Below are 20,909 nucleotides of genomic sequence, written 5' to 3'. Positions count from 1 at the left end.
ACGTCAAAAATCAAATCACCAACGACGCTTCCGTGGTACCTAGAAAGGAAGAAAACTAATAAAAAGAAAGTCCTAATAAGGGGCCGGCTGGAGTGGCCGTGCGGTTCTAGGCGTTACAGTCTGGAACCGAGCGACCGCTACGGTCGCAGGTTCGAATCCTGCCTCGGGCATGGATGTGTGTGATGTCCATAGCTTAGTTAGGTTTTATTAGTTCTAAGCTCTAGGCGGCTGATGACCTCAGAAGTTAAGTCGCATAGTGCTCAGAGCCATTTGAACCATTTGAGACAATAAGGGACCACCAGGTAGATAAATAATAATAAATTCACGCACGATGAATAACAGTATCTGGTGAACTAGTGGCGATCTCATATGCCGAATTGGTGGTCAAAGCATAGACAACAAACGATAATCTACGGAATAATGAAAAAATGAGCAGCTAATGATCACTCACTTGTCTAAAATGGATTAATAGATATATATTGGTAAAGACCCAGTTGTTCACTCTGTATTTAATTTCCGCAAAAGTATCCAGCATAAAATTATTCTGAAACTTAGCATGCAACCAGTACGAAGAAAGTAACGGGACTGAGAATCATCTCGAACCTGGACAGCTCAATCGGCAGAAAACAACGCACTGCGAGGCCAGGTGGCAAGAGGCTGAACACAATAACGTAAGGGCGCGCACGTGACTGTGTCCTAAAAACTGAAATTTTTTAGCAATTTGTAATTTGTGGCGCAGAACGCAATTGCGGAAGCGCCTGATAGCGCCATGGAGAGAGCGGAACCATGTGTAATGAGCATGCGCATCCATAAATAACCAGACCAGGAGAATGGTAGTTGAGCTGATACGAGGACTGGGTAATCCCTTACAATATGTTTAAAAAAAGGTAAATTCATAAAAACTGAGCGCTATGGCCTTGATTCAGTCAGCATGTGCATGGTAACCAATTTGTCTTGGCTTTACTTTAGTGCTATTTTCAAATACCTTGTGATGTTAATTATGTCTTCATGCTTTTTACTGCAATTTAAATCAAGCACTGATCCTGTATAGCGCATGACGCTAGTCTACAACCCGGCTTTTATTGGGTCCATTTATAAATTATGTTATATTTATCGGTTTATAGCTTTTAAATAGTTGTTACCTTGAGTTCATTTCGAAACCATCAACGCACTGCTTTTCCGTGGTCAACCTTTCACAACACTCGAGCTAATAATAGTGATTTTGTGAATATGTTCATCCCGCATATACCTTTTCAGTTTAGTTATGTTTTCTTGCTACTTCACTTGAGTATTTGTGTACCAGTTTGAAAAGATTGCATCTGATGAAGAACCCAAACAGCTGCGAAATCGGTCGTCCCTATAAAAGACTTACAGTCAAAGCGTCCTTATCCTTTCAAAATGAGTTATTTTCAGTTTATTAAGTACCCGTGGGTCGTCGTACTCCTCGCAGCTGCCACGCTAATACATTGCGTTTTTCAATGCGTGCTAATGGAGAAAACCACAGCGCCGACTGAACCTACGCGGCAGCTGCGCGCCAGTGCGTGACTTACCACGGTCCTGGTCTTCCAGCCAGGCCCTTCGGCCTCGTCCTCCGCCCCCGCGTCCGCCCCCGCCTCGGCAGCGAGTCCGTGGTCAGCGGGGGCCACGCCGGAGGCCGCGACGGGCGTATAGACCGCCTGCAGACCGGAGGGGCCCACGGCCAGCACGCGGGCAGAACCCGCGGAGGGCAGCCGCGCCCAGCAGTCCGCCGTCTGCAAAGTTCCAGGGGCGCTCAGTTCGTGTCCTCTGTCTCACTGGTACAAGAAGCTAGTACTGGGTGATTATAATTAAAATGAAAAAGGCCGAGTATTGGTTGTAATTATCGTATCGCAGCGAAAGTTGGTAGATATTCTAACGCATTACTGCGAACACATTTACGCTCGAAAGAAGTAGTTACAGTTCGTCCACCAGGTGCAAATCTGGCGCTGTGAATGTAAGAAAGACGTATAGAAATTTTTCTTTATGTAAAGGGCTAGGAATGGGACTAGGGCAGAAAAGGTCAAACAAGTGAGTAAGGCATAATGTAGATTTTATTATCAAGCGCCACTTCAACAGTTTGTTCACTATGAGCACGGGAAACGATAGCGAGATGCCGCAACGCCAGATGTGCATCTAGCGGCCAAAATTGCAACTAATTTTTCCAGAGGTAATCGATTCCGCATTAAAGTATTAGCATATCTACCAAGTTTCCCTCCCGTATGATAATTACAGCCCTCACTTGAGGTTTTTGGACAACATGGTTGTGGAGAGAAGCAGCGATTATTATGATTAATCAATAATTCGAAAACAGTCTTAATCGCATTTATTATTGTTATACCGCCAACCGGTTTCAACTCGACGTAGGGGTCATCTTCTGGGCGTTTACATCATTGGTCGACTGCTGGTGGTGTCTCTCCCGTCTACATAACGGCAGAAAATTTGTTTCTGTTTTTGAATTATTGACTCACTTGAGCTCCCTGAGTATCTGCACTAGAATTATAACCAGCCGGTACTTGGTACTTGTGTGCATCTCTTGTTGTTGACACGACCGGATGGGAGGCAGAAGAAATTTTAGTGATTGCGAAGAAACGAGGACAGGAAGACTTCGCTAACCCATGTGATTTTAATATATGAGTGGATATCCTGGGAAAAAGCGAAAATGAATGCATATCTTGTAGAATAAGATTCGCTACATCTCACAATTGAGGAGCTCTATTTCAGCCACGACCGGTTTCCAGCTTGCGACCATCTTAAGATAGTTATAGTTCGTTCTTATGTTTCAACATTTATTGTCGTAATTTGTAATATCTGTCTGGTAACATGACAAATCACTATTTGTATTAGGGAGCGTTATTTGGAAGCATTTGTGAAACGATTGCCTGGAAAATGTAGCCATAATAGCATAATTATTCTTTGGAATTTATAAAAAAAAGAGAAGGTTGTTACTCCATGGTTATTATAATTCAAGTTCCATTCCGTGCGCGAAGAGAAAATAAAATAAAAGGAAAAATACAAATTAAATTCATTGTTTACTGAACGTAGTGGTAGAGTCCTGTCACTCAAACGCCGATAATCTCCAAAAACCCGCCACTGACCACCTGGCTTTATAACAAGGTGTTGTGGACTGGCCCATTGTGATTCTGATGGACGTATAATACCATTATTTAACAAAAACTGAAATTTTTTAGCAATGTCTAATCTGTGTAGCTCCAATCTACAAGACTTATTGTTTTCTAGTTGGCCATTAGATGCAGTGATATAATGCTGCACTTTTTGCTTCAACAGTTTTGACATTGCGGATGGTTTTGTAAGTTCATGAAATTTCTCCAAAAGTTTAGAGAACTAGGACGTTGCATAAAATGAGCTTACTGAGTCTTCAGTATTCACAGCAGTTACCTCCGATAAAATTTATATTTTGGTGATACTATCAACTTTTTATATTTGAGATCAACGAGTAAACCATAATGATGAAGGAGATCAGCCGCCAGTATACCTTCTTATACGTCTGCTACAGTAACTGGGTATTCATAATTGCGTCTGAGCCCTAAACACCTAAGAGCTTTGAACCCTAGGTTTTGATCTCTGATCCATTTTGAAACTGGTATAATGCACAAATCTGCACCGCTCTATACCAGAAAATATCTTCCACCACTTCGATTTTTAACAGACAGAAGACATTGGTGGCTTGATGTGGGTACTGGGGTTGAACACTCAGCCGCTGTTGTGCCTACTGCAACATCGTAGGTTAAGGGTCGCCCTGCGACAGCAATCGCACAACTTGCGTACGGGCCGCCAGACGCCGCCGCGAGCGCTGAGAGTGCATTACGATCGCAGGCGCGCTTGTTGCGTACGTTCCGCGAGGTGCCGCCACGAGCGCAGCAGTATGTAAGTGCCGACGGAGTTCGGCCAGCTCTCATTTTGTTGGCATCTCATTTTTGCCTATTATCTTCTTTGCATAGTTGCTTAACTCTTACTCGTTTATGGCTCATGTTATTGTGCTCTCTTTCAGCCATTCTGATTGTTTTGATTTACTCCCAGTTGAGAAGTGCTCATTTTCCGATTTCACTTTTGCATATTTCTCATTTTGCTAATAATATGCTCCTTAGCTTTTTACAGTTGATTTGATTAACATAGTCTCATGTACTGTTTGTTGATTTCAGCCTGTTCATATTTCGATGTTCTTTAAATACTGTAATAATTATCGGAAGCATTTCTTCCCTTAAACTTGTGTAAAGTATTCTCGATGTAGGATTTCTTCTGTGGCACAGGTGTAAGATTTGGAATATAAATTATATATGAAACTGTGCTTTAAAAGGAATTTATTTTTTCAGTTTGTACTACATCAGACGACAATTTTGTGATATGAGGGAGAAATTTGAGGGGCGAACCCATGGAAATAGTCTTAAGCGATCCCCTTTAAAAATAAAAATTTGTGTGACACTGAAAGACGTGACACTGTAGGCACCGAAAATTTGTATATATATAAAATTATAAATCACGCTACCATCATAGTTATCTTGTTTTTCTACTGGCAAAGCCGAACACCTTTTTCACGCTGATATCGAGTGCCAATTTTATAATAACATTAGCAATATTTGTCGTTCTTATCGAATTTAGCTCTGCTTCTACTTCCACAGCGCGATCTTTGCCTACTTAAGTTTTCGATTCTTCAATCCTTAAGTCAGTACCTCGGACTGACATAGACGATGATGCTGACGGAGTTGACAGAACTGGTGCAATATGAACCTCCTCAACAGAGTGCATTTAGACCATACGATCTGCCATTTCAGTAATCTTATTCACTGTTTCGTCAGACGTAAATAAGATACTCCTGATGCTACTGGGAAGTTTTTCAAGAAAAACTGTGTTTTTAAGTTCTTGTCTGACATGAAAGTAATGGCATAGGTCCGCAGTTTTCTTAATGATTCATTAGGCTTCGTATCACCAAGTTCACTCAAGAATTTATTAATTTGACGCTCTTCACTTTCTTAAAATATGGTCAAAAGTCGTTATTTGGTAAGAGAATATTTATTGTTCTCGGCAATTGTAACTAGATCCCACATACTTTCAACAAATTTTGGCTCCAGATGAGCAAGCAAATAGTTGAATGTAATCGAAGCGGCAGCTGCACGAGCAATCATAAAATGCGCTTCGGGGCTTTAGAAAACCAGATGTCTGGTTTCTCATCCAAAACGACGGCAGATTAACGCTTATCACATGACTTTCTAGTTTACATTCAGGACTGTTCCCTTCATGTCCATTCTGTGTATTTTTAAACACAGTTGACGAGAATTCGCGTCAAAACAACCAGCTTGAAAAATTACATTGCAAATTTCGTCGTCTCGTTAATCACGTCGGGGTCACCAATTTGTTGCTCACTGCGTTAATTAAAGACTGAATTTAATTTGGATCTTTGCTTTTATTTTATTATCTTATCATGCACACAACTGAACTTGAAACACAATCACAATGGAGTAACAACCTTCTCGTTTTTCGTTTAATTCCAAAGAATAATAATGCTGTTAAAGCGACATTATCACAACAAACAATGTACAGACACATCTAAATACAAATTTTAATTTGTCATGTGCCCACATCTGTTATGTATACATGTTTGTAACATATCTGATCGTCCTAGATGTAAGTTATTTGACCATAACCTTTGTATTTCAATGCAAACATGTTGGACACTGCGAATTCATGGTTGGTTGGTAGATTTGGGGGTTGGGACCAAACAGCGAGGTCATCGGTCCCGTCGGATTATGGAAGGATGGGGAGGAAACCGGCCGTGCCCTTTCAAAAGGACCATCCCGGCATTTACCTGAAGGGATTTAGGGAAATCACTGAGAACTTAAATCAGAATGGCCAGACGCGGGTTTGAATTGTCGTCCTCCCGAATGCGAGTCTAGTGTGCTAACCACTGCGCTACCTCGTTCAATTCTAATTCATGTTTTATTACAGTAATTGACATACAAAGCGCCATTACAGTGCTAAAGGCGTAATGGGGCAGTTCCAATAATTATTTAAGTGACAAATAACATACAAAGCGCCATTACTGTGTTAAAGGCGTTATGTGACAGAGGCGTAATGTGACAGTTCAAATAATTGCTTAGATGACACTTGTGTGGATAATGTGTCAAAAACTGAATTTTTTTGTAAAAATATGCAATTAAGATTTGGATGCCCAAGCTATATGTAAGTACACTAATATTTTCAACACTTGTTAGTTCGCCACTTCCAGTACTTTCACTCTGAGCGTACTCTTTGTCGTACATGCTGACTCTGAATGTCGTCTCGCCCTGTAGCAGGCTCTAATGGTGCTCTCACAGAGGGGCAAGTACCTTTTGCGGCAGCGTATCACATCTAAACATGAACATGAATGAATAATCACCGGAAGATGGGGACATATCCGAAACCGGTCGTGTCTTATGTAAGTCACCTTCGTTGTGACTAGTAGCGGATCTTGCTCTAAAGACTGTAAAGGAAGAGCCACGGAGTTCAGCAGCATCCATTATGGATAAAATTCACAAAATGAGTATATGTTGCCATGGAAGGTAGCATATCCGCCTAGTAACTGTTCAGCATCATGTACAGCCTCTGGCTGTAGAATGGCCTTCAGTTTCTCTATTGAATCACAGAAGAGGCGACCACTGAGGAGTCACTTCCCGAGCGCTGTGGTGGACACAGGTTTTTGCACATTTATTGCCGGTCGATTAAAAAATTAATCGGGTGACATCGCTCTAATACCATGTAGCACCAGCTCTGGATTGGTAATGGTCTCAGTTCAGCGAGAAATAGTCCGAAATTTTCCTCCAGAATGCCGTGTCCCACTGAAGCAACGTGGTGCTGATCAGACTGTGTACAGCATCCTACTTCTAATCTGAGCTTTCTAGATAATACATTATTACGGTAAGTCAACACGAAGTACCATTCGGTGATGAACAGTACCTCGAACAGCAGCATCAATAAAATATGGGTGGAAGAAAACTGTACTACGTTGAAACGAAACGAAATACTATGTTCAGATATTGGAACTAAAATAAGTTGAGAGTTGTACAAGAACAGATAAGCGAGCAATCTATAAAAAGGATACAGGCCATTTTTGACAAGTAGATGTCGCCAAAGCTGCTTGTATAAATTTTTATTTTGTTTCTCCAAACCATTTTGTACCGGACCAATTTAGAGCTCCAGCTAGAGATCAAAGAATGAATATCTACTGAAGTGCATAATTTATGTAATATTGCATCAAAATAGCAGCTATTCCACTTTGGCAGCGATGGCGTGAGTGGGTGCTACTTTTCAACTTTTCCATGTGTTTCGTTACGCTAGTATCTACATAACTTTGGTTGAGCTCATCTAGGCGTTACATACGATATTATTTCGTGCTTACGTTTACGCAGCAACGACGCTGCAGATAGTGCACAGCTGGAACTCTACTTTGTAGATGGTTGTTTCCTATACCAAGATACAACAAGTTTTACAACTGGTTACAATAAGAGGCTACAAAGATGATGCATTTTGGTACCCACTAATGATTTACGCTCTAGCCACAGATGAAACAGCTCGAAACTGTTTCGGTAAACATGTTTCAACATATAAAAGAAAAACACCCAATATTTAGGTAGGTGGATGGACTTATAAAAAAAAAAAAAAAAAAGGTAAGACCACAGCAATAGAAAATGCCACATACACGTGCCGTTAGATTTAGTCACAACATTGTAACAAGCAACTTTTAACGGTACACACGTATCAGAAATGACCATCATACACACCTAAATTTCATGTACTTTTCTAAAAGTATATCAAGGCTAAGACTAGGTGGAAATGAGTAGTAGCAGATGAAAGAGAACGTGAAAGACAGACTTACGCTATTTCATGTACTTTTCTAAAAGTATATCAAGGCTAAGGCTAAGACTAGGTGGAAATGAGTAGTAGCAGATGAAAGAGAACGTGAAAGACAGACTTACGCTATCTGATCAGTGGACATTAAAGTTGTATGTAACCACCCTTCGCCTTTATGACGGCCTGAACCCTGCTGAGAACACCTTGAGTGCGATGTCTGAATGTCATGTGGATGAGTGGCAGCTGATTCTTCCTCAAGAGTGGAATCCAGAGAAGACAGCGATTTTGGCTGCTGGGATCTGGAGCGCTATCGACATTCTAACTCACCTCAGAGGTGAGCCACTGGCTTCAGGTCGGTATTCTGGACAGGCCTGCTTTATGACAGGATCAAATAATCATCGTCTCGAAACTGTTCCTCCAAGCAGTACACGAAGGTGTAAAATATGTTCATATCATTCCGCATTTTCAGTATTCTTAACCGCGATAAGTGGTCATACTCTTACTATTAAAAGACCCTCAAACACGACTTCTCCATAATTCACTGTTGGCACTACACATGGTGACAGGTAACACTCCCCAGGCGTTCTTCAAACCAAAAACCCTTCCTTAGATTACCAAACGGCATAGCGTGATACATCACTCCAAATCACTCTTTTCCAGACATCGCTCTTTACACCACCTCAAGAGTCGCTTAGCACAGACTACAGAAACGTGTAACTTATGAGGAGCTGCTTAACCATTGTACCCTGTTCTTCCTAGACCACGTACAGTCACTTGGTAGCTGGACTGCTTTTAACTTTTTGGATCTCTCGATAGATTCCTTCCGCTAATTTCATGCGGTTATCCAGAACCACCGTCCGCAGAGCTCACGGTTCTTGTCCGTCAGTACATGAGGCCTGCCTGGTTTTGGTTTCTTTCGCATTGCCACTTGGCAGTCACTTCGCCAACAGTCGACATGGGCAACTTTAGAATGGTGGAAGTCTCCCCTACGGGTTTGTTAGTAATGTAACATTCAATGACTAGTCTTTGTTCTAAGTCACTGAGCTCTCGTAACAGGCACAGTCTGTTGTTACTCCTTCTCGACTGACAACACAGCATTTCTCGCCTCCTTCCATATTGACCAGTTCGCTTTCCGTGACATCTAGAGCCCAATTCCACATTACATAGGGGTGTCCGGATACTTTGCATTAGATAGTGTAGGTGCGGCAAGGTGTACGGACAAACTAGAAGTTATCAAACTGCTGTGGTCATATATAACATTACTGTACGCTACAGAAGTACAAGGTCTTTCGATTTGAGATGTTGGTTACCTGCGTGAGCTGCGCCCATTGGTCCCTGCCACGTGGCCGCCACAGCACCACGTGGACGACAGGATGCCGGCCACTACACGGCCACTGGAGCTGGAGGCCGTGCGTCTCCAAGCGGGCGGCGGCGCGCGTCTCCAGCACCGGCTGCGGTGCCGGCGTCCCGCCGCGCGACGAAGCCAGGAAGTGGCACGCTGCACGACAACCCGCCGGCTGAGGGAAAGAAAAGGACGTGGCACCTACAGTGATGTCTGTTCTTCTTCACGTTTCAGTATAACTCGTGCAGTTTCAGTGGACATCTAGTTTTTATGCATTTTATTTATTTGCTAGCATTAACTTTTCACGTACTCTCTATGCATTGTAGCAAGTTCCACCTCTTATTGCAGTTCCTAACTGATTACGCAAGGGGCTTTCAGTAAGTAATGCAACACTTTTTTTTCTTTTTATTTACTGGAGGCAGCATTATTTAGGATTTCGTTACACAATACTTTGCCAGACTCTTTTGATCACAAAACCCAGTTTTTCAACATACTCTCCGTTCAATGCGACGGCCTCACGCCGCCTTACTGGGAAGGCCTGTATGACCGCATGGTACCACTCTACTGGTCGAAGTCGGAGGTCACGTTTTACTGCATCAATAACAACTTCATCATCCACGTGAAGTACAGCCTTCATTGGTCCAAACAAATGGAAGTCTTAAGGTATTGCTGCGACGAAACATGCTTCACCCAACGCCTCACCATGCATTTCTTCATTGCTGGGACTCCGTAGACATTCCGCAAGCGCCTAAAAATATCTGGAATGCTCTGGTTTTCCGCTAAAGGAAACTCAATGACACGCCTCTGCTTGGAACGCAACTCCATTACAGACGCCACTTTGAAGGCTACGTGTAAAGCTGCCACCCATCGAAACTTCATGGAACTATAAGAGGCTGAAGCGGGAATATTCCACGACACCCCACAATAAATTCCGCATTTTTTCAACCGAAATTGGCCGAGAATAAAATGTGTCACATTACTTATGGAAGGCCCCTCGTACATGTTTTCTGCTCTGATACTTGCAGATTCTATCCCGTTACGTTGTGTTAATGAGTTAGTAAACTACAACTACGTGTCTTGTTGAAATATGTCAGTGTGTCATGTGCCGAGTGGACCTGGCTTCCGCGAGGATTTTAAAATCCCGCTACCTACGGCGCGCGCCTCTGTCTGTCAAAGCGACGCTACCTGGCAGCTTTTTCCGCAACCTGCAGCTTGCAGAGGCCACAGAGGGGGTCTTCCCTCTCTCAGCTTGCAGTAGAACGGATCTTGCCAGCAGTACTGGCCGCTTCTAGTAGTTGTGGTAATAGTTTTTTCTCCATGTGCATCTGAGATATGAAGCCACGTAAGTCATGTTGTTGCGACAGGCATCCGTCGCCCCGTCATCCTAGCAGAGTGAAGTTGCGTACTTTTATTTTTAGTATTCTTCAAAGCGGCAGAAGTGCCTCGAATAGTTTACGCAGTTGTCCGATGCTGTGTTTACTCACTTGTGAACTGAGAAAACATCGAACGCGGTTGTTACTTCTACCGGCTGTAATAAGAGTTTATTTCCTGTTCTTCAGACCCGCAAGCTGACGTCTCCGTGGTTTCGAAGTGGGTTTAGTGCGTGCGCGAGCGCGCGCGCATGTGTGTGTGTGTGTGTGTGTGTGTGTGTGTGTGTGTGTGTGTGTCTGTGTGTGTGTGTGTCTGTGTACATGCGTGTTCCTAGTCAATCATGTATCACGTATTCGGCAACTGGTGTTGACTTCTAGGCGAGTGTTTTCTCAATGAAGCGTGGTTGGCGGTTAGGCATACGAGTAGCCTTTTTGTAGGCGAACCGCGTGAAGAATAGGTTATTAATAATAGTTGCCGGTTTGATGATACAAGCCAGTGAGCATGTAAGTTCCGGGTGGATTTAGACGACACGACTACGGAAATTAGTTCTGACACGCTCTCACAACGCTATGGACCGGGAGTTACAACTGATTTTTGCCAGATAATTTAAAATAAGTTACCAGAAATGGACATATTTGTCATATTGAGTTATTAGTGAACTTTCCTTGCCCAAAATAAACATATTTCCTATCTGTCAATAGCTATTTTTATTTGAACATTTCAGATCATGTCTCCTGGTTACAGAGTTACTATGAACTGTGGCAATGAATTGATACTTCCGTTACCACAGGTAAGCCTGTAATTACTAGATATGATCTGTAGACAGGAGGCACAGCCAGAAACCGGTCATTCCGAAAAAAAAAAAAAAAAGTTCAGTAGCCAGAAAACAAACCTATCTTGTTAGGGTAACTTGTCTCCCCGTAAGACAATTAGCATAACTGACTTGTCCCACTTGTTCGTGACTGTTAGACCAAGAATAGTTGATATGAGGATAGTCAGGACATGACGCTGCGTCAGCCCAGCGACGACAGAGTGAGAAACCCGGTGGGTCCTGAAATAACGAAGCAGACAAATGGGAGGTTCATAGATATATGGTAGCGCAGAGTCTTGGTTGTCTGGGAAAGGAGACCCGGTCATGCAGAATTGAATACATACAGTGCAACAATACACCATGCACTGAATGATCTTCATTGCTGTGGGCTAGTAAAAGTGTAACCGTTTACTAATTCCAATATTTCTGTCGATAAATAAATAGATTTTCAGTTCCTGTCCGGGGCACTGAGTAGGCTGATGGTTGCGCATTGTTAACTCTTTCATGCTTGTCATTATAATATTTGATCATAGTAAAGAATAAATAAAAAATTCGTTTGGCTTTGCTGGCTGGGACATCCACGGAGTGGGTTCAGTTGATTTTCGGTTTTCGTCCTTCGCGCAACCACATCCCCTTTCTCTGCGGATATGTGTGATTTGTGTTGTACGTGTATTTGTTGGGATCAGATGAGGGTAATGGATGGGTGTATAGTGTAGTGTTACGTTGTGTGGTATGATGATGATGTGAGAAGAGAGAGGGCGAAACCTGTTGCCCGCACATAGCCTACGTCTTCCGAATAGCACCAAGGGGACACCAAACTTAACGTCCGCAATCGACGGACGAATCGCCATTTACAGTGTCACACGCCCTCACTTCAAGATATACTGCGGAGAGGTCTGGAATTTAAATCAGGACATTGGCACAAGGACTGGTTGGTGATTAAGAACTTTATGCCGCCCTACCTGTCCTCTCCTTTTTGAACAAATAATGTCAGAGAAGATTTCCAACCGGTTTACCCCCGAGTCGAACACTACCGCAAGGGCGTGCGTCAGCGACCTCGGCTCCAAAGCCAAGTATAATAACAAATAACGCTTGTACCAAAGTAACTCAAAAAATGGTTCAAATGGCTCTGAGCACTATGGTCACATCTGAGGTCATCAGTCCCCTAGAACTTATAACTACTTAAACCTAACTAACCCAAGGACATCACACACTTTCATGCCCGAGGTAGGATTCGAACCTGCGACCGTAGCTGTAGCGCGCTTTCAGACTGAAGTGCCAAGAACCGCTCGGCCACACCGGCCTACAGTAACTCAGAGCTTCTGAGGATGTAGAGGTTCCGATCAACTTATAGGAGGGAAGAGTTGCAATCTACTTTTTCTTCTTGTGGTAAATAACTCTGTGGCAATATGCAAGTAGTTCCTTTAATAGAAATGTACGAACAACCAAAGATCAGCTGTGTTCAACGGCCAGTTAGACTAAGACAGCGATTAACTTGGCGGTGGGTAACAAAGATAACACCCAGTCTTCTTGAATATTAATAAACTGTTTCCGTAGCAGTTAATTCTTTACTTTTGGATCAATGTCGGTTTCATGGCATTAAGAACCACACCGTCGGGCGATCATATGCACAACAATTAATCAAGAAGAAATAATAACTCTGAGATATCCACTAATATGATAAGTTTATCTAAAGCTATTTTAAGATTTTTAAAAAACTTTTAAAAGCTTTTACATAAGAAGTTGTCAAACAACTAAGAAAAATTCCTTAAAGTGAATGTCTTACTGTTCTTATTCCTTCTTGATTTATTGTTATGCAGATCTTTACTTGAATGTGTGGCTCTTACACTTAGTGCCATGAAACCGGTAGTGATCTGCAAATAAAGGATTAAAAACAGCTAAAGCGGTTTATTAATGTCAAAATGATTAGGCACAGCTATGGTTGCCCTATCTAAAAGGTTGTCTGCAAAATCATGCAGTTATCACTCAGCAACTGATCGATCGTTAAAGTTAATTCACCTGAGTGAAAGTGGTGTTTCTCCACTATTTCGTCAAAATTCTACATACATCTGGAAAGCAGCATGCTTTGAAGCTGTTTCTACGCACACTCCTAAGATGTAACGTACTCTTCTTATAGCTACTGTGGAAAATGCACTCCAGACAGATGAGACGCTTAGCAGTGCCAAGGAGGGTGAGAGTTAAGCTCTAGACCTCACTAAGATCAAGGCAGATTCTTTTTTAGTTTTATGTGCTTATGAAAATTGGTGGGGGGAGGGGGGGGGGGAGGGGAGAGGGGGGAAGGAGAGAACGGAAAGAAAAAGAATTCATGATAGCAGCTGCAACAGGACTTTATGCTGAATCAGCAACGACGAATAAAAATGCATGCCCGGCCGGAATTCGAACCTGAGATATCCCGCCTCCTACGCAGTCGCGTTAACCTCTGCGCCACCTGGACACAGCGTTAATCGCAATTGCGCGGACTCTCCCTGTACGCCTCTCGGCTGACCCACATTCCCGCCTACCGCCACCTTTCCGCATCCCCGTCCATTCCCCCTTGCTGGATACTTGTGGATTCGTTGCCTATCGAGGCGAATCAGTTATATGAACGCTTGTTGCCTGTTCTTTGGTGAATGTCCAAATTAGGCATAATTAATTAGAAAAATATTGGTTTATCTGTAGAAAATGTGACTTTAAAATTGAGATACATTTATTTTTTACTATTGGCCTTGCTTAAAACAAGATTAATACGAAATATCGTTGAATAATGGTATGTCAGATGAATTTATTAGGTATTGATTTATAATGCAGACCAGGAAGCAGCAATACTTACGCAGATCGTCTTTCCTGAGCATATGCTTCCCCACACCGACCATCCAGACTGCAGCACGTCGCACGTTTGCCAACACTGTAACAAAATAGGAAAATGATTGGAAAATGCTAAAGTTATATCCTGAAGTTATGTCTTAACTTTATTAGGAAAATAGTGACACCGAAAAATAAGTGCAGTAATAGTCTATAATACTTAAGTAGCATGCTTCTGCAGATAAGAGTATATGGAACGTTAAATAAATTTTGATGTCTGTTAGGAGCTAGCTGTATTAGATGACGATCAGTTTAGCTTCAGCAAAGGTAAAGACACCAGTGAGGTAATTCTGACCTTGCGGTTAATAATGGAAGCAGGACTACAGAAAACTCAAGACACGTTCATGGGATTTGTCGACCTGGAAAAAGCGCTCGACAATGTAAAATAGTTCAAGGTGTTCGAAATTCTGAGGAAAATAGGGGTAACTTATTTGGAGAGACACATAATATACAATATGTAAAAGAGCTAAGAGGGAACGATAAGAATGAAAAACCAAGAACGAAATGCTCGGATTAAAAAGGATGTAAAACAGGTATGTACTCTTTCGCCCCTACTTTTCTATCTATAAATCGAAGAAGCAATGACAGAAGTACACTCCTGGAAATGGAAAAAAGAACACATTGACACCGGTGTGTCAGACCCACCATACTTGCTCCGGACACTGCGAGAGGGCTGTACAAGCAATGATCACACGCACGGCACAGCAGACACACCAGGAACCGCGGTGTTGGCCGTCGAATGGCGCTAGCTGCGCAGCATTTGTGCACCGCCGCCGTCAGTGTCAGCCAGTTAGCCGTGGCATACGGAGCTCCATCGCAGTCTTTAACACTGGTAGCATGCCGCGACAGCGTGGACGTGAACCGTATGTGCAGTTGACGGACTTTGAGCGAGGGAGTATAATGGGCATGCGGGAGGCCGGGTGGACGTACCGCCGAATTGCTCAACACGTGGGGCGTGAGGTCTCCACAGTACATCGATGTTGCCGCTAGTGGTCGGCGGAAGGTGCACGTGCCCGTCGACCTGGGACCGGACCGAAGCGACGCACAGATGCACGCCAAGACCGTAGGATCCTACGCAGTGCCGTAGGGGACCGCACCGCCACTTCCCAGCAAATTAGGGACACTGTTGCTCCTGGGGTATCGGCGAGGACCATTCGCAACCGTCTCCATGAAGCTGGGCTACGGTCCCGCACACCGTTAGGCCGTCTTCCGCTCACGCCCCAACATCGTGCAGCCCGCCTCCAGTGGTGTCGCGACAGGCGTGAATGGAGGGACGAATGGAGACGTGTCGTCTTCAGCGATGAGAGTCGCTTCTGCCTTGGTGCCAATGATGGTCGTATGCGTGTTTGGCGCCGTGCAGGTGAGCGCCACAATCAGGAATGCATACGACCGAGGCACACAGGGCCAACACCCGGCATCATGATGTGGGCAGCGATCTCCTACACTGGCCGTACACCACTGGTGATCGTCGAGGGGACACTGAATAGTGCACGGTACATCCAAACCGTCATCGAACCCATCGTTCTACCATTCCTAGACCGGCAAGGGAACTTGCTGTTCCAACAGGACAATGCACGTCCGCATGTATCCCGTGCCACCCAACGTGCTCTAGAAGGTGTAAGTCAACTACCCTGGCCAGCAAGATCTCCGGATCTGTCCCCCATTGAGCATGTTTGGGACTGGATGAAGCGTCGTCTCACGCGGTCTGCACGTCCAGCACGAACGCTGGTCCAACTGAGGCGCCAAGTGGAAATGGCATGGCAGGCCGTTCCACAGGACTACATCCAGCATCTCTACGATCGTCTCCATGGGAGAATAGCAGCCTGCATTGCTGCGAAAGGTGGATATACACTGTACTAGTGCCGACAGTGTGCATGCTCTGTTGCCTGTGTCTATGTGCCTGTGGTTCTGTCAGTGTGATCATGTGATGTATCTGACCCCAGGAATGTGTCAATAAAGTTTCCCCTTCCTGGGACAATGAATTCACGGTGTTCTTATTTAATTTCCAGGAGTGTATAAGAAAAAATTAAGAGTAGGATTAATATTCAAGGTGAAAGGATATCAATGATAATATTCACTGATGACATTGATATACTCAGTGAAAGTGAAGAGGAATGCTGAATGAGATTAACAATTTAACGAGTACAGAAGTTGGACTGAGAGTAAACTGAAGAAATGAGAACAGCGAGAAACTTAACATCAGTAGTGATGGTCAAGAAGTAGATGAGGTTAAGGAATGCTGCTACCTAGAAAGCAAAAGAACCAATGACGGACGGAGCAAGGAGGATATCAAAAGCAGCACTGGCAAAAAGAGCATTCCTGGCCAAGGGAAGTCTACCAGTATCAAACATAGGCCTTAATTTGTGGAATAAATTTCTGAGAATGTACGTTTGGAGCACAGCATTCTATGGTAGCGAAACATGGACTATGGTAAAACCTAAACAGAAGAGAATCGAAGCATTTGGGATATGGTGCTATAGAAGAACGTCGAAAATTAAGTGAACTGATAAGGTAATAAATGAGGAGGTTCGTTGGCGAATCGACGAGGAAAGAAATTTATGGAAACACTGACAATAAGAAGAGACAGGATAATAGGACGTCTGTTAAGATATCTTGGAATGACTTCCATGGTATTAGAGGAACCTGGGGAAAAATGGTAGAAAACCTGGGGAAAAATTGTAGAAGAAGACAGAGATTGGAATATATCCAGCAAATAATTGAGGACGTAGGCTGCAAAGGCTGCTCTCAGATGAAGAGGTTGGCACATGAGAGGAACTCGTGGCGAGCCAGATCAACCCAGTCGGAAGGTTTATGACTCAAAAAAGCTTAACAGCTGAAGTTCAATGAAAACAGACGTTCGTCTTAAATCCTGATTGACTAGTGCTTATTAAACGACAATGTGAGACGTTTCTTGCTGCGAACAATTGCGTTATCCTAATCTAGTTCAGGAAGAACGTATTTTGAAGTTGGATGTGCTCACTGATGAAAAAGCCATTAGAAACTGCTGAAAAAGGTACGAACCTCTAACGATGCGGCACGTGCCCAAGGGCTGAATAGACCTACAAATGACAGCCTCATAGACTCTCACACCAGTCAGTCGGGTTTCAGGGTAGTCGTGCCAAACAAACATAGAACCGGTCATTGTCCACGACGCAGAGCGTAAAATTTTAATTTTAGAACATCGGTGATAAGTTATACATACTGCTGTGATTTACTAAGAAATGTGTCGTACCTGAGTCTTAATGCAGAGGAAGCACATATGCGACACCGTTTCCGTATACGTGCGTTCTTTTACTGCACTAAACAAAACGTATATAAAATTGTCGCAAAAACCTTGGCCCAATATTGTACAGATGGTGGATAGTTGTTGTTTGTTTTGAGATTAACAATGCAATGAATGAGCAGTGTATTTAATGCTTGTGTCCATATGCTACTTGTCTATCTTCCATCAACGGGAGTGATGCTACTGAGATGAAATAGTCGTCTGCGATACCTTCGCAAAGGGGTTTACTTCTGTTAACAGTTCATTACTGGTTGCTAAACCAGCATAAAATGCGCTTTGTGTGCTTTAGAATCGATACGCACCGATCATTAAAGCTCTCTGCTCTTAGTATCCTAGCAGCTGGTTTGCGGACGTCATGCGAGCCGCGGTATGAGCACACGCGAGCTTATTTCGCCCGTTATGGAAGGCAGTGGAAAGTGAGCCTACCATTTTTTAAGAATTATTTCCTTCCTCTGCCTTCGTGATCGCGGGTTTGCTTTTTCAGAGTCGGCACATACCCCTTTTCTACTGCTTTGGTGGGTGGTTGCTGAGTTGCCAGTATTTGCACACGGCGATGAAGCGGAGTAGAAAGAAACACGGTTTCTGACTTAAGTGTTAGTGGTTACTCGCGAAAACATTTCCTTTTTTTCGTGAGGTTTTGCTATGGAGATTGAATTTAGATTCTCACGTGTAATTCTGTCTAGCTGTGAGTAATGACTAAATGATTTTTATTTAGGCATTAGTCGCGCAACGGGGATCAGTATTCAGGATTACCAGTACAACTCGAGTTATTTTGTTCTTGCTTGACAAAGACAAATAGAATTTAGATTTTAATGTTCATCGTTTTACGCGATTCTTATTGTACATTTAATTATTACTAACAAGAAATTAATTTCTTGAAATTGTGTGCTTATTTTTAAAGGCCTGTCTGTTGAAACTAGGAAGAAGTTAACCTTTGAAAGAGTTTGTTCTCTCGTAAGTATTTGTGTGACTCTGGCACTACTATTACGGTGCAACAGTTAAAATCTAAAACAAGCTTTGAATTATTTCTCTTGTAGTCACTTTGTATGTAGTAAAATTTTACTCTGTATGTGTTTTAGACAAACTGATAAGAGTTACCGAGTGATATCTGGGTATAGTTCAAGCTGGTCACCTTAAGTCAGCGCCTAAGATAATATTGAATGTGTTTGTTCCATGTCGCTGAATTGAAATTTTTCAAAATATAAATTTTGATAAGATTAATTCTCTTGCTGTTGCTCTTGTTCAAAAACTTATGTGAGCTAAAATTTGAAAATTTCTTTAAATGTTTGAATTGTTGTTCTGATTGCGGCCTCTGTTAAACATTTTATAAGGACTCGTTTCGTCTACGATAAAATCCCGCTGAGGCAAGTAAAATGTTTTCTTTTATTTCAGTACCTTACCCTTTCAAAGAAGATTGGCTCATAATAGTGTAATGGATAGCTAGGTTCGGTGATCTGGTTGATTCAGTCACTAACGGTCTCTGATTTTCCAAACCCTGCTTATCCAAACGTGTACTTTTAAAATGCCGCAGTAGGCCTTGAAATTCCGAATAACCATCCGTCTGACGACTGCCTCGCTATGCACGGCATGTCAGTATCCAGGGTACTGAAGAAGTCTTCCGAGCGCCAGGTGTGTGCGAGCAGCGCCACCCCTCGGCCCCCAGAACCCACCCCCACTGCGCGCAGGATGGATCAGCCTGCAGCTGGCGGTCACTCCCTACAAATTTCCCCCTCACACACAAACTTCCAATTCAATTTCACGCTAGTATTCTCCGGACACCTCGTGTAAAAGTCTCCTTTCAGAACGTACCCCCTCGTATTTGTCATAAGCCACCCTCTGCTACCTGCAACCGTGACAGATTGCCGGATGATTACGCGGCCGACCGGTTCACTACAAAGACCAGCTTTCGGGCTTTGTTTGCTTCTGATGGCGGCTGGCCTTCAGGGAGGCTGCACGCCATCAGGAACTCTAATACTGTCTTCAGGAGCCCCGGGACGCCGCATTCACCGAGGCGTCGAAGGAGATGTGGAGGTAAGCGCGGGAGGTTGGGAGGTTCTTGCACAGTCGAGGCTAGTAATTCAAACTTCTGAGGCAGTTTACTTTACAAGGAGCATGTTAGAATATGTTCCAGAATGACTGAGATAATAACTGTCAATGTTTTTGTAACAGCCGATATCGAGTGATGTTTTTTAAACAGGTAGCAGTTGAGGCTGCACTTGGTAATGCTGGTTAGTTTTGTACATATCTGCTTCTACCGAGTGCAGCTTTTATTGGCTTGCAGCAGCCTAAAGAAACTGAGCGTAAGGAAGCCTTTCCTAATTTGACATGACCATGTTCCGGTGATACGACAGGATACGGCCCTCACAACCAGTACGTAGACAGGATAGGAAAGAGACGGATCTGCAGTGTGTCACAATGGATATTTAGGATCCTCTGAGCATGTGGCTTTCACATGCCCATTCCAAGTGGAAGCTAGAATACATGACGGAAAGGCGTTCCTCGTTAAGAATTCTAACACATTCTAGTTATGGAAAATAGTCACAGACACTATATTTGGAAATGAGCTAAACAAGTAAAGAATAGATATTAGTGACAGAAATACACATATAAGAGACAGTAACAGAAGAAAACGAGTCGGAGGGAATATACTAATAATGAGCGGGGAATGGGGACAGTGCCGATCGTGCTGAAATGATCTCGCAGGTAGCGTAAAAACTCCAAGTGATCAGTGAAGTGCCTTGTTGTGTGGAATAATAAAAACATATGGATTTGTGATTTAGTTTAATATAAACACATCAGTTGTTAGTAATAGTACGATAGTTTAAATTACAAATAATTGTGGTGATTCAATTGCCGAGTCGCTCACAGCTGGACAATAAATTATAATCTGTAATACTTCACATTAGATGCATAGGCACATTATATCTGGGAAATGAATAGGTGGCTGAAATGTAATCTACTTCCCACTCAGCGCAGGCAAAGTTGAATAGTACAGCGGTAGCCGCAAACTGACGCTCAGCTAGAGAAATTTACGTACGAAGTAATGTAAAACATTTATTTCTTTTGTTCTGTTTCATTACTTTGTTCCATATTCTATTTCGTTGTTTACAATGAAGAGGAATCAAAAGAGTGGCTGAACATATAATCTCGAATGCCTGCCTCTGTATCTGTTCTTCTTTTTATGTTTCAATTACCAAAGTTTAATACTAATGATTTCACAATATTGAAGACGCCCTTTGGTCTTTGAAATTGGCAGTTATATCCACCGTACTAAAGACATGCGAAGTTTGTTAAGATCTCGCTCTAGAGCACTGGAATGCGGCATCATTTCACCACCCAGCGAGGGTTTCACGAAAGATCAGATAAAATAACGCAGTGAA

General features: G+C 43.0%; 1 protein-coding gene across 1 annotated transcript in view; it reads right to left on the bottom strand.

The window, feature by feature from the left end:
* The window catches only part of LOC126412221 (uncharacterized), a 113,903-nt gene that overhangs the window by 21,720 nt on the left and 71,274 nt on the right, over positions 1 to 20,909 (bottom strand). Inside the window, exons 3-5 of the mRNA XM_050081710.1 lie at positions 14,215 to 14,289; positions 9,171 to 9,377; positions 1,551 to 1,751 (exon numbers count right to left, since the gene is read on the bottom strand). Of these exons, the coding sequence (XP_049937667.1) occupies positions 1,551 to 1,751; positions 9,171 to 9,377; positions 14,215 to 14,289 (483 nt within the window). The remainder of the gene's footprint in view (positions 1 to 1,550; positions 1,752 to 9,170; positions 9,378 to 14,214; positions 14,290 to 20,909) is intronic.

This window comes from Schistocerca serialis, chromosome 7, assembly GCF_023864345.2.
Source record: "Schistocerca serialis cubense isolate TAMUIC-IGC-003099 chromosome 7, iqSchSeri2.2, whole genome shotgun sequence".
Classification (NCBI taxonomy): Eukaryota; Metazoa; Arthropoda; class Insecta; order Orthoptera; family Acrididae; genus Schistocerca; species Schistocerca serialis.
This window is presented reverse-complemented; position numbering and strand designations above follow the sequence as displayed.